The sequence below is a fragment of the Hemicordylus capensis genome, chromosome 7 (assembly GCF_027244095.1).
Source record: "Hemicordylus capensis ecotype Gifberg chromosome 7, rHemCap1.1.pri, whole genome shotgun sequence".
In the NCBI taxonomy this organism is placed as follows: Eukaryota; Metazoa; Chordata; class Lepidosauria; order Squamata; family Cordylidae; genus Hemicordylus; species Hemicordylus capensis.
In genome coordinates, this window is record NC_069663.1 from 20384610 (window position 1) to 20401059 (window position 16450).

General features: G+C 50.7%; 1 protein-coding gene across 1 annotated transcript; it reads right to left on the reverse strand.

Moving 5' to 3' along the window:
* Nucleotides 1–481: 481 nt before the first annotated feature.
* PSMC4 (proteasome 26S subunit, ATPase 4) lies at nt 482–14765 on the reverse strand. The gene is made up of 11 exons (XM_053267869.1): nt 14616–14765; nt 12613–12711; nt 11874–12060; nt 11297–11443; nt 10439–10548; nt 9215–9308; nt 6363–6530; nt 4879–4955; nt 3855–4023; nt 1864–1919; nt 482–723 (listed from the first exon to the last, which is right to left on the reverse strand). Exons 1-11 carry the CDS (start codon nt 14649–14651, stop codon nt 610–612), a joined length of 1257 nt encoding a protein of 418 aa, XP_053123844.1. The 5' UTR covers nt 14652–14765; the 3' UTR covers nt 482–609.
* Between the last annotated feature and the right edge of the window lie 1685 nt (nt 14766–16450).

Below are 16450 nucleotides of genomic sequence, written 5' to 3' on the forward strand. Positions count from 1 at the left end.
AAAGCAAGTTAACCCCAACTACCATGATAAGGTCAGAGGGGGCCTGAAGAAGCCTCAAATTTTTCAAGGTGAAAATGTCTGAATTTTAGTTTTGGGTTGTGGGAAGCAGCTGCCGCTGCCACCCAACCCACTACTTCCTTCTCTTCCACCATCATGGCCCCAGCTCCTGTTGTTGGCTCTTGCAGCAGAGGAAACAAACATAGGCAGCTGCCATATACCGAGTCAGACCTATCGGTCCATCTAGCTCAGTATTGTCTACCCAGACTGGCAGCAGCTTCTCCAACGTTGCAGGCAGGAGTCTCTCTCAGCCCTATCTTGGAGATGCTGCCAGGGAAGGAGCTTGGAACTTTCTGCATGCAAATGCTCTCCCCAGAGTTCCCCCATCCCCTAAGGGGAATATCTTATAGTGCTCACGTATCCTTTCAGCCGGAGGAGAGTAATCTCCAACGGCCATCATCTCCAAAGAAGGAAGCGACCCAAATCCTGGATAATTATTTATTCGCAGGATACATTTCACTTGCGCACACACAAAAACATACCCCCTACCCCAGGAGGACCGAGACCACGGCCTCTGTCCAGTATTCCACCCACCCACCCCCGGCACCATCTTTATTTGTAGAACTCGTGTTCTTGCTCGTCTTTCTTGATGACCGTCTTGTAGGCCTTCTCAAAGTCCTTGGCCAGGACGATGTAGCGGTTTTCCCGCACAGCGAGCATCCCGGCCTAAAGAGACAGGAGGAGGGAAAAGGAGAGGTGAAAACCAGGGGTGAAGGTGTGAACAACGAAGAGGAAATACGTTTCAGTTTATGAAGCCACGGAGAGAGAACAGAACACGGAGGCAACTATGGAGCACTTCTATGCAGCGTATACACATACAAGTGTTCACAGATGTTATCTCAGTAAATTTTAGTGATGGACAGCAGTTAAAGTTACAGGTAGTTAAGCGACTTTTCATGTAGTTGAATGGCAATTGCAACGACTTTGGGGGGGGAATTCAAGCGATGTCGTGAAACCATCTTTAGTGGCAGCTAAACGCCAATTGCTAACTACTAACAAAGGCAGGCATCTTGACTAATGCAGCGAAAGGGGGCCTGCCCGCAGTGGTAGCAGGAAATACAGTCACTCATGTGAGCGGGGAAGGGGATTTCCAACCATATTCCCTCTGCCTGGAAGTGCTCTTTGCACCCTGGAAATGGGTGTCCCTGAGGGCCATGCAGCCTTCGGTGACGTATTCCTGAGCTGTAACCAACACTTCTAGTGGGGGGGGGGATTGGTGAAGAGGAGAGCGTTCCCAAGTGCCACCCCTCCACCTGCAAAGTGAAATGGTACAGCCCACCCTACCACCCCATTCTGTGGCAGGCCTGGGTAGACCGGACCATGTTCGGCTCCATGACCAAGGGTTGATTAGGCCTGTGTGAAGCTTTGGCCAGAGCCGAATACTCGGCACGTGAAGCCCTCTTGAGGCCCAGCGCCATCTTGGAAAGTGTGCATGGAGTGCTGGGAAGTGTAGCCCTTCCCGGCGCTTTCCTCCTAGAGCTCCTAAGAGAGGGTTCCGTCCCTCTGAAAAGCCCTCCCGAGCCCTGAGAAAAGCCAGGACCGGGGAGGTCAGCACAAGGCGAAATGGCTCTCACCGTTGAAGGGGTATTTTTGCCCAAGTGGCCCCGGCTTGAAAAGTAGTGAAGATGCCTGCACTACCCTACCCTTGGAGCTCACATCCAAGATGCGAGAAATCATCTCCCTCGCGGAATGCCATGCTCCCTTTCCCTCCCTTCCGGCCTCCAGGATCTCTTCCAGTAATTGTGAAGGCTTCTGACACGCACAGCCAGGGAATGCCGCCCGGCAGCAGAGTTAAGTGGCACTCACCTCCTGGCAAATCGAGTTGATGTCCGCGCCCGAGATCTTATCTGGCCGGGCGACATCTGGAAGGAGGAGTGAAGGGAAAGAGGTGGGAGAAACACAGGCCCAACCTGACTGGTACAGAACGGGAATAGGTGGTCGGGGAATCTCCTGGAGAGATGCCATCCTTGTGTTTGAACTATCAGTCAATCAATCGTGATCCGTAGTCCAGAAGACTGCGTTTGAACTAGCAAAGCACCAGAGCAGTGAAGCCAGCATGGTGTAGTGGTTAGAGTGCTGGACTGGGACCGGGGAGACCCGAGTTCCAATCCCCATTCAGCCATGATACTTCCTGGGTGACTCTGGGCCAGTCACTTCTCTCTCAGCCTAACCTACATCACAGGGTTGTTGTGAAAGAGAAACTCAAGTATGTAGTACACCACTCTGGGCTCCTTGGAGGAAGAGCGGGATATAAATGCAATAATAATAAATAAATAAATAAATAAATAAATAAATAAAAATAATAATAAGAAGAAGCAGAAGCAGCAGCAGCAGCAGCCGCGGCCAATAACCTAATACTGGTACTATTATTATTATTAATTCTATTTCTATACCGCCCTTCCAAAAATGACTCATGACAATTATAATTATGACTTGCAGTTCTATCCCGCCCTTCCTCCCAGCAGAGGGCAGCATATGTGGGCGACTCCCTTTTACCCTCACAACAATCCGATGAGGCAAGTTAGGGGAGGCTGAGAGACAGTCCGGCCCAAGGCCACGCCCAATGAGCTTCGTGGCCGGGCAGAGATTCAAACCTGGGTCCGAGGCACACTGGAAGCGGCCTTATACCGAGTCAGACTTGTGATCCACTTAGCTCAGTATTGTCAACACTGACCGGCAGCAGCTCTCCACAAGATTTCAGGCAGGAGTTTCTCCCAGCCTTACCTGGAGATGCGAGGGACTGAATCTGGGAACTTTCACCCGCAAAGCACACACTCTACTACTGAGCTTTGGCCCCACCCTCTAAGCGGAATAGCTTATAACACACAGTGCTCAGATGGAGCCACCCATCCAAATGCAAACCAAGGCAAACCCAGCTTAGCAAAGGGGACAATTCATGCTTGCTGCCACAAGACGGGCTCCTCACCCAGTCCTAATCCAACACTAACCACTATACCACATTGGCTCTCTAGAGTGATTGATTGATTGATTAAGTGCCGTCAAGTCGGTGTCAACTCTTAGTGACCACATAGATAGATCCTCTCCAGGATGATCTGCCTTCGACTTGGCCTTTGAGGTCTCTCAGTGGTGCATTAATTGCTTCTCTAGAGTAGGGCCAAGGTGAATTCTTTAGGAATCATCAGTGACACAGCTAGGTTGGGGGCGAGCCCAAAAATTGTAGAGGTCTACAGATTTGCAAAATGGCTGGTTAATCTTTGGGGTACTATTTACTCCAAAGAACCTTTGCAGAGGTATTGAGACCTTGGAGCACGTGGTCTTTTATGAATCTAGAAAAGCTATTGCGTATTCAGCCTCTATACTCCCTTCTCACAAGATATGGAAGGAACAGGTTCTGGTCTAAGCATCTATTGACAAAGAGAAATGATATTATTAAGACAGCATTTGGGGGGGGGGTCTCTTTGACCCCAAGCACCGTATGTGTACAGCACTTTCAGTTTTCATACAATGCAATAGGGGTTATCAACATCCCAATATCTGTACTAGTTTAAAGTGCAAATTTTAAACAAGATTACAAGGGGTGTGTGGATGAAACCCCACAGGATGCTTAACCTCATTACAGTTGAGTCCACACTGGATGATGGAGTTTGCAGGACACTGAACAGAAAGTATTATGATTTTTTAAACTCAAACGGGGCACAACGCACCCCGATTTCTTCTGAGTTCAGCCCACCCTATAACAGGCCACTGACAGCTCTCAACCATGTGGGGGAGTTCCTTATCCTGCCTTTGCTCCCCGCTGTCCTGAGCACCCCCGGTTGAACTGTCAAGAAGGATACAGTCCTCCAAATCCACTTCCTCGGAAAGGTTCATCTTGCTGGTGATGGTGGAGAAGATCAACCGCTTTTGGCGCCGATCTGGCAGAGGAAACTCGATTTTACGATCCAGGCGGCCTGGCCGAAGCAGGGCAGGATCGAGGGTGTCTGCTCGATTCGTGGCCATTATCACCTGAAGAAGGGGAGGACAACCAAAGAAGAGGAGTCCTAATTCATCTCCTCTTGATTCCCTAGAGCAGGGCTGCTCAACTTTGGCCCCTCTGCAAATGTTGGCCGACAACTCCCATAATCCCTGGCTATTGGCCACTGTGGCTGGGGATTATGGGAGTGGTAGTTCAACAACAGCTGGAGGGCTGAAGTTGAGCAGCCCTGCCATACAGGGAAAAAATCAAGGCTCACTAGGGAATGTAGGTGTGGCTCAAATGGACAGAGTTGTTCTTCCACTCTCATTATATTAGAACACTGGGTCATCCATTGAAGCTAAATGCTGGGAGATTCAGGACAGGCAAGAGGAAGTACTTTTTAATACAACATGTAGTTAAACTATGGAACTCCCTGCCACTGGATGTGGCAATGGCCACCGATCTAGGTGGTTTTAGGGGACTAGATTTGTCTAGATGGGACTACACAAATTCGTGGAGGATAGGGATATCAGCGACTACTAGCCTGGACAGCTGTATATTTTCACCTGGATCAGAGGGGGCATGCCCCTGAACACCCGGTGCTAGGGTGAGGGGACGGCTGCCGTCTTGGTGAGCTTCCCAGATGCACCGGGTTGGCCACTGTGTGAAGCAGGATGCTGGTCCGGACTAGGTGGGCCTTTTCTCATGTACTTATGGCTAAGCCAGAATTAGTATCTTCCAAAGCTCCAAGAACTTCCCGCTACTTGTCAGTTTCCCTCCTTCAAATGCGGAAAAATGAGATCTGAATGGAGCACACTTGAAGTCCAAAGCAGCGGGATTGCCCCCCACCCCGCCCTTGATTCTCCCTCCTCCCTGTGCCCCTTTCTCCCCCACCTCCAACATACCTTGACATTAACATTCTGGTCAAAGCCGTCCATCTGGTTGAGAAGCTCCAGCAGGATACGCTGAACCTCCCGGTCCGCTGTAGAGAGCGAGCGAGCCACAAAGCCACCCGTCAGTACCCTGCAGCACAGCCCCAGCCCCTCAACACTGCCCCCTTGCCAAGGGGGCAATGCCACACGTCCGCAGGAACCTCATTCCAGGCCAAAACCCACTATTCGACAAGCAGTGCTGCATCCTGAAACCCACAGACTCCGCTTGCACGGACACCCAAGCTTCCAGTCCTCATGATTACAGAGAAAAGACGGGGAAAGCTCCTGGAAGCATCTGGCGGGGGGTTCAGAGATCAGGGCTGAACGGGCAGAGGACCTGGTAGCCAAGGAGTGGGGTACAACATGCCCTGTGACTTCCCATCACTAATCCTCCCCCCTCCTTTTGTGCCCACCCACCATCCTGCTCCTTGCTAAATGAATCCAGCCATGAAACCCCCAACTTTTTAAAGACGAGCGTGCAAAATAAGCAAAATGTGCAGTATTGACCTCGGCGTGACAGATCTGGATGCCCCTACAGGCAGACCGCACACTTTCCCATGCAGAACACACACACACATACCCCATCGCTCCAAACACCCAGAAAAATCTCCACCTTCACCTGGGTCACGTTTTTCATGGGACGTTCAGATGGCCAACCATATACGCAGTCCACTGCACTTGACTGGGGGCGGGGAGGGGGAGAACCCAGAAAGTCCTGGGTTCTAGGGCATTGTGACAGCGCGGGCCCAGAGCGACACCTAGAGGCAGCAGGAATTGCAGCAGCCCTCCCTGGTGGTAAAGGGAAAGGTGTGCCATCGACTCCCGTGCTTGTCTTTGGTAGAATCCAGGAGGGGTTTGCCACTGTCTCCTCCCGCACAGTGTGAGATGCCGCCTTTCAGCATCTTCGTATATCGCTGCTGCCCGATGTTTCCCATAGTCCCGTCAGTCATCGAACATTAACGAGAGTGGGGGAGGGAGACAGGAGCGGTGGGGTGGGGGTGGGAGATGGAGAGCCTTGTAATAAAGATCCCCGGATCTATCTATTTTTCAAATTCGCAGACTGCCCCAAACCTCTGTCTCTGGGCGGTTCGCAGCATAAAGCCGATTAAAAATAAAACACTCAACACAATTTAGAACCACTGTAGTCAATGTTGACGACTACAACTCCCAGAATCCCCAGCTGCAATGGCTTTTGCTTGGGGATTCTAGGAGTTGTAGTCCACAACATCTGGGAATCCCTGTTAGCGGGAACGCTGCCAGGGGTTATGCGAATTGTAGGCCAACCTCTGCAAGAGGGACAAAGTTGAGCATCAGTGCTCTAAGGGAAGATCTGACAGTGTTCACATTTGTAGTCTCCCATTCAAAGGCAACCAGGGTGGACCCTGCTTAGCAAAAGGGACAATCCAGGCTTGCTACCCCAAGACCAACGATCCTCCCATCCCCAGCTGCCAACTCACCGCCAGTCTGGGCGTCAAAGCGTTTGGTGGCGATGGCGTCGATCTCATCGATGAAGATAATGGCCGGGGCGTTCTCTTTGGCCAGGCGGAAGACGTCCCGCACCATCCGCGGCCCCTCCCCGAGGTACTTCTGCACGAACTCCGATCCCACCACCCGGATGAAGGCAGCTGGAGAGAAAGGCAGCGTTAGGGGCCAGCCGCCCAGCGTCCAGCAGGATACGGATCGCTCCGCTGGCTTGCCCCAACCCTATAGCTCATGGGGGGAGACTCCAACGTGTGCACAGAGGCTGCCCACATTCACTTAGGAATACCAAGAATATTTATATACCGCTTTTCAACAAGAGTTCCCCCAAAGCTTTACAAATAAATACATAAAGAAGAAAGAAGAAAGAAAGAAGAAAGAAAGAAAGTTAGTTAGTTAGAATAAAGTTAGTTAGAATAAAGTTAGTTAGAATAAAGTTAGTTAGAATAAAGTTAGTTAGAATAAAGTTAGTTAGAATAAAGTTAGTTAGAATAAAGTTAGTTAGAATAAAGTTAGTTAGAATAAAGTTAGTTAGAATAAAGTTAGTTAGAATAAAGTTAGTTAGAATAAAGTTAGTTAGAATAAAGTTAGTTAGAATAAAGTTAGTTAGAATAAAGTTAGTTAGAATAAAGTTAGTTAGAATAAAGTTAGTTAGAATAAAGTTAGTTAGAATAAAGTAGCTCCCTGTTCCTAAAGTGCTCACAATCTAAAAAAAAAAACTTAAGAAAGACCCCAGCAACAGTCACTGGAGGGATGCTGGGCTGGGGACGGATAGGGCCAGTTGCTCTCCCCTTGCTCAATAAGGAGAATCACCACTTTCAAAAGGTGCCTCTGGGCTCAGTTAGCAGGGGACGTTGACATAATAAGACGGCGAATAATTAGTGCCTGACATTTTCAAGGCACTGCACGTAGATTAGGACGATGACGACACAGGCCCTGCCTGCAAGCTTACAGTTTAACAGACAGGACACCCAAGGAGAAGTGAGAGAAAAGGAAAAGAAGAGAAAAGGAAAGAAGGGAGAGAAAAGGAAAAGAAGCCAGTTCAGGTGCCAACGCTTCTAAATGACACAATGGCTAAGAGGAAATGGCCATTCAAGGACACATTTCCAAGAGTGTAGGAGCCAAACGGTAGTTGGTCCTAGCCCAGCAAATGGGAGGGGGTGCAGAGTCGCACCTCTCCCTCAGGAGGAAGGGAATCAACAGTGGCTGGAGGTGATGGGAGTTGTAGTTCAGCAACATCTGGAGAACCACAGGTTGGGAGCCGCTGGTGTAGGAAAGGAAACGTGCCGCCGAGTCTGTGTCGACTCCTGGCCCTGTGGTTGTCTTTGGTAGAATACAGGAGGAGTTGACCATTGCCTCCTCCCGCGCAGTATGAGCTGATGCCTTTCAGCACCTTCCTATATTGCTGCTGCCCGACAGAGGTGTTTCTGGGAAACACACCAGCAGGGATTTGAACCAACAGCCTCCTGCTCTCTAGGCAGGTTGCTTCCCCGCTGCACCATTAGGTACCCCTCTGGTGCACATGGACAAATCATGGAAGCTGGTCGAATTGTATTGCGCTTTTATTGGGGTGTATGAATGAACACAACAAACTTGAACCAAGTTCTTTGGGCTACGATCCAGGGTAGGGTTCCATCCACTGCTGCACAAAGGAACGGCCCACCCTCCGAAACCCAGAGGAGGGGAGCCGGCTACGGCTTGCCCTGCGACGCCCACAGGGGGCAAGCCACCACACGCTCCTTCTACCCTGGTAGGGAACAGCTCCACCAGAGCTGCCGGCAAGCCCAGGGTGGTTCCCCCGCCCTCTCCCCCCCCCCCCGCCCCCGCAGGAGGCTGCCAGACCGCCTGGAAAGCCCGCAGAGGACACCCCAGACGGTACGCTGCCCCCCACCCATCAGATGAGGCCCGGTTCCCCCGCTCTCCTGGCTTGGACTCTACTCTGGACTCTGTCCAAAACCACCTACACATGGAGCCAAAGGAGGACTTGCATACATTGGCGATGCCTTGCAGCTCACAACTAATTCCGACGGGCACTTGTTTTCTTATGGCTGTTTTGACCTGCATGAATGTGTGTAACCTCCCGCGTCGGGAACGTGACCTGTAGCGTATTTGCATGCTAGATGAACCAGGTCAGCACAGCGGCCGACCACGCCAGAAACTCCCGCTGACAGCACCGCTGGGGGACCCCCCGGCCCTGGAGAAGACCCTCCGCCGTCGAGGACCCACGGCCAGAGGCTGCAATGGGCAGAAGACCCAAACGCGGAGGAACTCCCGTACAGTGTTATATTCTCTCCGCGTTTCTTACTTATTTGACCAAGTTTGCGTTTAAGTAAAGTTTCTGGACCTTGTGTTTTGCTGGTGGAATGACCGTAACAATAAAGATTTGGTTTTGATCTTCTCTCTGCTATTGCAACCACACATTCTTTCATAGCGGCCGTGTTTTATCGGGAAATTCTATTCACTGCTGTATTGCTTTTGTAAATCATATGCTAAACTTCCTCTAATAAAAGTCAATCTGTTCTTATCAGTTGACTGCGTGTGTGTGTGTGTGTAGGCAAAGTACACACAGCTGCTAGTATTGAACTGAGCAATCTTATTTTTTGTGTTAAATAGAATAAATCAATAAATATCTGCAGCTCCGGGTTAGCTGCTTAGCCCAAGACCCAGGGAAAGGGTCCGTACTAGACCCCATTTCTAGATGGGGCTGCAGCCTGTGTGTACAGGTGGGGCTGCACACATACCAGGATACTCCCCAGACCTTTATCGCTGCTGCTATTGCCAGAATTATGTCCTTCTGGCCCTGCCTTTTAGGTGCCGGAGCCCCACTCACCTGTGGTGTGATGGGCCACTGCTTTGGCCAGCATGGTCTTTCCGCAGCCAGGCGGCCCATACATCAGTACACCCCGCGGAGGGTCAATGCCAATCTGGAAAAAGTCAAAAAGGCAAGGACATGGTGAGAAAGATCACTTCTAGGGCCTTTGACACATCAAGTCTCCCACTAACAACAAGGGAATCCTTCAAGGCACTTGGCACTGCCAGTGTCAATTATAGGTTGACATTTTGTACATCGGGAGCTGCTTTCTATTGAGTCAGACCCTTGGTCCCTCTAGCTCAGTGTTGTCTACACAGACTGGCAGCAGCTTATCTAAGGTTATAGGCAAGAATCTCTCTCAGCCCCATCTTGGGAGATGCCAGGGAGAGAACTAGAAACCTTCTGCATGGAAGAATACAGATGCTCTTCCCAGAGCAGGCCCATCCCCTGAGGGGAATATCTTACAGTGCTCACACATACCTCCCACTCAAATGCAAACCAGGGTGGACCCTGCTTAGCAAAGGGGGCGATATATGCTCGCTACCCGACGGCCAGCTCTCCTCTCCTGTTGTACGCAGCTGCCCATTTTAAATACCCAGAAGCAGTGACTGGGTCAAGATCAGAGCTCTACTGTGGAATATTTCAGAAGGACAAGCAACATCTTCCACACAGGCACCTCGTTCGGCAAGATCCGAGTGCACTTTGCACTCAACGAGCAACCAAGTATTGATTCAATACTTGATTAATCGACAATCATCAAGTACAAGAAACCCTGAGATTAAAGGCAGGTGGCGAGAACAGAGAACTGAGCTTTGCTGAAGCTAAGGGGTGTGGAGGAAGAGTCCCATACAAGCCATGGGGGCGGAGGGGGATCCTAAAGGAAATCAGAGGCACAAGTACATAGAGAGCACACTAGTGTGACACAGTGGCGAAGAGACTGAGCTACAGATCAGGATGTCCCAGGTCCAGACCTTGCCTCGGCTACGAATTCCCCAGATTGCCTTAGGGAAACCATTTCATCGCAGCCTCGGTCTTCCCATCTGTGATAGAGGCATACTATTCCTCACCATTGCAAGATTACAAGAATAACGTGTGCGAAGCACTTGAAAAGTGCTTATAATTGGAGCTGAACACGTGCCCAGTAATAGTAGTCGAGTCGCATTAAATTAATAACTGCCAGTTTCACTTAGACGTTTAACACACGATTGCGGCTTCTCGGCCTGGCCTTTTAATGTAAAGTACCTGTTTGTAGAGTTCAAAGTGGGTGAGGGGCAGTTCCACGGCCTCCCTCACTTCCTGCTTCTGGATGTCCATCCCACCAATGTCGGCATACATCACATCTGGTTTCTGATCTGTTTGGGGAAGAGATATGAACCGAACTGCGACCCTTCCCAGAGTGGAGCCACCACTACAACTCCCACAATCCTCAGCCAAAGACCACTGCCGCTAAGGATGATGGGAGCTATAGCCAACAATAATGGGGAATCCCCACCCGTTCCCTCCAACCCGGATTCCCAGAGGTTGTTGACTACAACTCCCAGCATCCCCAGCTGCAGTGGCCTTTGGCTGGGGATGCTGGGAGTTGTAGTCAACAACATATGGGCATCTCTGTTAGAGGGAACCCTGGTACCACCCTGCGGGCAGTGCTAAGCAATTTTCCATCCACTGGGTCTCTTTCTTCCTACCCACGCAGAAGCGCAACACACAGCAAGGAAGATAGGAAGCTGGTGGTGGCACAGCTTTGTTGCTGTTGGACCACAACTTGCGTCACACACACACACACACACACCCAGCCAAAGTGGCCAAGAGCCTAGGATGATGGGAGTTGCAGTCCAACAACAGTTGGAAGGCTGAGGTTGGGCAGCCTCTGATCTAGGTTGCCCCATGTCATGCAACTGCTACCTAAAGACACCCTGGGAGAGCTACCGTATTTACCCAATTATAAGAGGACCCTGAATTTAAGACTGACCCCTACCCCCCATTTCCAACGTCAAGGAACTTGTGGGGGAAACGTAGTCCTGGATCCAGGCGAATACAGTCCCTCTACGTGGCCCTCGAGCCAGGCTCGTTCCTCTGATTAACACAGAAAGAGTCACCTACCGGAGGTGAGCATCATAATGCTGCTGTCAGCCTCAGGGGGCAAGACGTCCACCAAGGCATTGCTGTGCTTGTGCAGGGCCACGGAGGCATTGGGCTTCAGCAGCTCCCGGTCGATGGTGCTCAAGATCCGGACGTAATAGTTGGAGCCTGCGCCGGGGACGTACACAAGTCAGGACCAGCGAGAGAAGCCAGCTCCTTTCCCCATGCTGCCTGGGACCAGGAGGAGGGATATGCACGGAACCGGGCAGGGGAAGCTTGAAGGCGGGGCGGAGGAGAGAAGGGATCCGACTTTAAGGGCATGCACGTGTCAGGTACCTCCTGGTACTTCCGGGCAAAGAGGAGACGGGGCGGCAGGGAGGTATGCTGCCACCCTGAAGGAGTCTTTGCTAAAGGAGTGCTGGTGGGGGAAGGTGGAGTGGTGGCGGGGAGTGCACCCTCCCCCACCCTTAAAGTCAGGGCCTCCCCCTGCACCTTCGAACCGAACCAACAGCCCATTGTTCGAACCAGTTCGGAAGCCCTTAAAAGTGCCTTCGAATGGGTTCGTGCACATCCCTAGCCGAGAGGGGGTGGACGGTACCTGTGGTGGAGCCCACGATAGCTGTGTTCTGGTCCACGGCCTCCAAAAACTGGCCGATGACCAGCGGGATGCTCTGGATGCGTTTCACCTCTTCTTGGGCGTGCAGGAACTCCTTCTTGAGATTCTTCTGCTCGTCCTTGATGTACTCCTCCTGGACCTCCAGGAACTCCAGCTCCTGCTGCAATTTCTACAGACACAGGGAGCCCTCCTTAAAACCGCTGCCTTCTACATCAGCAGGGATTCCGGCCGTGCAATGCGGGAGGTGCAGGCCAGGTTCAGATGCAATGCTCAACTATGACAACATCATGAACTAGAGCTCCTAGCATAAGCTTTCGGCTCGTGTGTGCCCCAGTCCCCTCTTGGTACCAGAGAAGGAAAGGTGCTGCTTCTATTCCTGAATAAAAGCAAACTGTGGTTTGTCGTTGCATATGAACACAGCAAACCCTGGTTTGTCCTCATTGTTTGTGAACAAGGCAGGATACCAATGGAATCAGATCCTGGTTCTCAGCAGTGCTATGCTATGGCTTAATCACAGTTGAGCGTTACATCGGAACCCAGTCACAGACAGGGACACCTATAATCCTCCCCACCGCAACCACAGCAGATCCCTTCCCAACTGAGCAAAGAAGCACCTTTTTTAAAGTGGTGATTCTCTTTATTGAGCAGGGGGAGAGCAGCCAGGCACAACAGCTCCAACCAGCACACAAGGCTGCAACCCCCAAATAAGTGGGCAACTCACCTTGTAACGACTGTAGAGATCCTCTACATCCTCAGCCTCGGGAACTAAGAAGGAGAGGCCAGTTTGAGGCCTGGAGATGGAGAGTGCAGGAAGCTCATCCTAGGACGAAAGGACACACAGAAAGGGGAGCTGAGGACACCCATCTGCCAAGTACATCATCTGCTCGGCTAGGAAGACCTAGCTGTTCAGAGTCACATGTCTGAAAAACATTCTCTAGAACTGGAGAGGAAGACAAGACCTTCTCTTTAAGAAGCTTATTGTACAGAGAGAGAGAAAACTAGGTAGAATTCGATCAGCTATGAAGGTAATTCCTTCATACCAGCGAGAGCAACAGATTTTTTAAGGACTCTCTAAGCCAGGGCTGAGTCACCTTAAGTGGCGCAGCAGGGAAATGCTTGACTAACAAGCAGAAGGTTGCCAGTTTGAATCCCCACTGGTACTATATTGGGCAGCAGCAATATGGGAAGATGCTGAAAGGCATCATCTCATGCTGCATGGGAGGAGGCAATGGTCAACCCCTCCTGTATTCTACCAAAGAAAATAGGGCTCTGTGGGCACCAGAAGTCAAAATCGACTTGATGGCACACTTTACCTTTAAGCCAGGGCTGCTCAACTTTGGCCCTCCTGCAGATGTTGGCCTACAATCCCCATAATCCCTAGCTATTGGCCACCATGGCTGAGGATTACGGGAGTTGTAGTCCAAAAACAGCTGCGGGGGTGGGGGTGGGGGCTAAGTTGAGCAGGCCTGCTTCTAAACTCATACAAACCTTCCCAAGTGTTAAGGTGTATCTCTCTGACCTGCCACTTTCTCAAATTCATTTGTGGGGACCAGAGACAGGGTCTTCTTGGTGATGGTGCCACAGTTGCAGAATTCCATCCCTGGGGAAATCTGTCAGCCCCCACCCCAATAATCTACTTTTAAGTTATAATTTAAAAAAATAATCACCTGGCCTTTTAAAAAGTGACTATTTAATGGGTTTGTGGGCTGTACCGTATCATCACATATTCTTTGTCATCTGCTCTCCTAATGTTATAGTTCCCCCTTTTGCTGTCTCTATATACACCATCTTGTGCAAACTGCATTTCAAAAGGCAGTACAGAAATACAGCAGAGACAGTCAGTCAGTCAGGTGGGCAGAGTAGCTGGCAGGGGAACAGCTTAAAGCTCCAGCCTAGGCAAGGGGTCACATTTCATGCTGCCTGATCCCAGGTATCTTTACTCAGAAGTCAAGCCCCACTGACTTTAATGGGTCAAAACCCCAAGCTACACCTCAGAAGAAATCCAGCAGCCCAAGCTTTCTCAAACTTGGGTCCCCAGCTGTTGCTGCACTACAACTCCCATCAACAGATTATTAGGCTAGGCCGGATGAATTTCTTTCTTTTTTAAAAATTATAACATAAAAAGTAGACTGTTGGGGTGGGGCCGGCAGATTACCCTGTGGGGGGTGGAATTCTGCCACTGCGGCACCACCCCCAAGAAGGCCCTGCCCCTGTAAATATCAGCAGAAGACTATGCCAGCGGCATCATCATCTTGCTTGCCACCCCTGCAGTAGCCTGAGCCAAGAGGCACCTTGTTAAAGGCTGTTCACTTTACAACACCTTGTTCACTTCTACTGAGCAGGGGGAGAGCAACTGGCCCTATCCAGCCCCAGCACAGCAGCCCTCCAGTGGCTGGGGCCTCCCTTATAGAGCTCCTTTTGGGCTGCGAGTTCCTTTATGGGCAGGGGTCCGTCTTGCCTATCAGCCACTTATTTTTCTCCGTAAACGGCTTGGAGGACTTTTGTAGGAAAGCGGCATATAAGTATGGGGACCGGGAGCAGCAGCGGAAAGGCGAGGCGCTGCTTTACGGCCTCCTGCTGCTGCAAGGCCCGGACTGCGGGCCGTGACTCGGCACCGGCTCCGGCTCCTGCAGCTCCAAGGCCGGCCTCTCAGGAAGGGGGAAGAGGAAAGATGCGACGGCTCCTACCAGCCCCTGTGCCCCCTGCTCAGCCCCACGCCGGTACCTGCGTTTTCTCCACTAGGATGCCGATCTCTTCCATTCTCGTCGATCTCCCCACCCCAAGGCCAGGCTGCTTACTCGCCGCTTCCGGGAGCGGCTCCCGGGAGCGGGCGAAGAGGACGACGGGAGCGGTAGTCCTAAAAAAAACAGCGAGGGATTCTGGGAGTGGTAGTCCAGAGCCCGAGCCCCACCCCCGCCCTTTCCCCTTCCTGTCCGGATCTTCTTCTGATTCTGCTGCAACCACCCCCGCTGTGGAGACGAAGGTCTCCACAAGAAAACTGGCGACCAGACTGATGGCTTTATTTTATTTTTATATTTCTATCCCGCTGGAGGAGCCAGCCCAGAGCGGTGTACATGGTTATGTTTATCCTCACAATAACCCTGTGAGGTAGGTTAGACTGAGAGTTAAGTGACTGGCCCAGAGTCACCCGGTGAATTTCATGGTTGAATGGGGATTTGAATTCGGGTCTTCCCAGTCCTAGTCTGATACTCTAACCATTACGGTTTGCTGGCCTCTGCTAACTGCACTAAATACAGTGTAAATGTATGAAATAAATAAGTAAAATAATCGGGCAAAGGGGCACCTTGTTTAAAGTGGTGATTCTCTTCTCTTTAGCAAGGGGAGAGCAACTGGCAATATCCATCCCCAGCACAGCATCATCCCTCCAGTGGCTGTTGCTGGTGTCTATCTTGTGTTTCTTTTTAGACTGTGAGCCCTTTCGGCACAGGGGGCCGTTTCATTTCATTTGTTTATTATTTCTCTGTGTAAACCGCTTTGGGCACTTTTGTTTAAAAGCGGTATATAAATATGTATAGTAGAAGTAGCCAGGACTAAAGAACCTCCTGGAGTCTTGGTGCTCAGTTTTCGTAGGAAATAAGAGCCGGTTTAGAAAGAGCGGGAACTCTTGTCTCTTTGCTTCTGTCTTTTGTTGGCAGAGGGAACACGGAGCTGTCCAATCACAGCCACGCTAAACTTCTTGAATTTCTCCATTGTTTCCTATGGGCAACTTTCGCTCCTCAAGGACGGGGGAGGGGCAGGAAATCCCGTCTGCAGACAATGGAAGGGGCAGGTTAGCCCCACGCATTCTGCATTCTTCTTTTTGCAGTAAAAAGAGCGGCTTGTAGAAATGCGTGCTGATACCTAGGAGTCCTGAACACACTGACTAGGGGGGGTAAGTCCCATTAAAGCTAACGAGACGGACTTCAGAGTAAATGTGTTTAGGCTAGGGCTGCACCAGCCACAAGACTCTTTTGTTGTGTTAGAGCACAAAGGGAGGCTTGGACTACAGCTCCCAGAAGTCATCCTTCTCCAGAACTACAACTCCCATCAGCCACCTGCCCTAGGGCTGTGTTCTATAATATCACATAATACACGACCAAGAGTCTTGCGACACTTAAGACTAGTCAAAGAAGTCTATTGACCCTGGCTAGTTACAATGCTTTTTCTTTGCGGGGGTGGGAGGGCGAAATTCCTTTAGCACTTCGCGACCACTGCAGTTTATGCTTTTGAGCATCGGATGAAGTGGGTTCCACTTCCAGTCCCGGAAAATGACTACTGCAATAAATATGTGTCTTCAAGGAGCCACAAAACCCCCAAGCTGCTCCACACTTGCTGTTAACTCAGACTTGCTGTTGAAATCAATGGCATTTCCTTCCAAATAAAAGATTTATTTTACAATGTACGCATTGGATTGGGTTGTAAATGGGGCTGCCTGCCTCCCTCCCAGGTAAACGAGCATAGCTTTGCAGCTTTGACTGCGTTAAAGGGAGTTCTCAAATTAACCCCGGGAGCTGATAACGCGTGTGTCACTCTTTCAATCTAGCTCTATATTTCCCCAT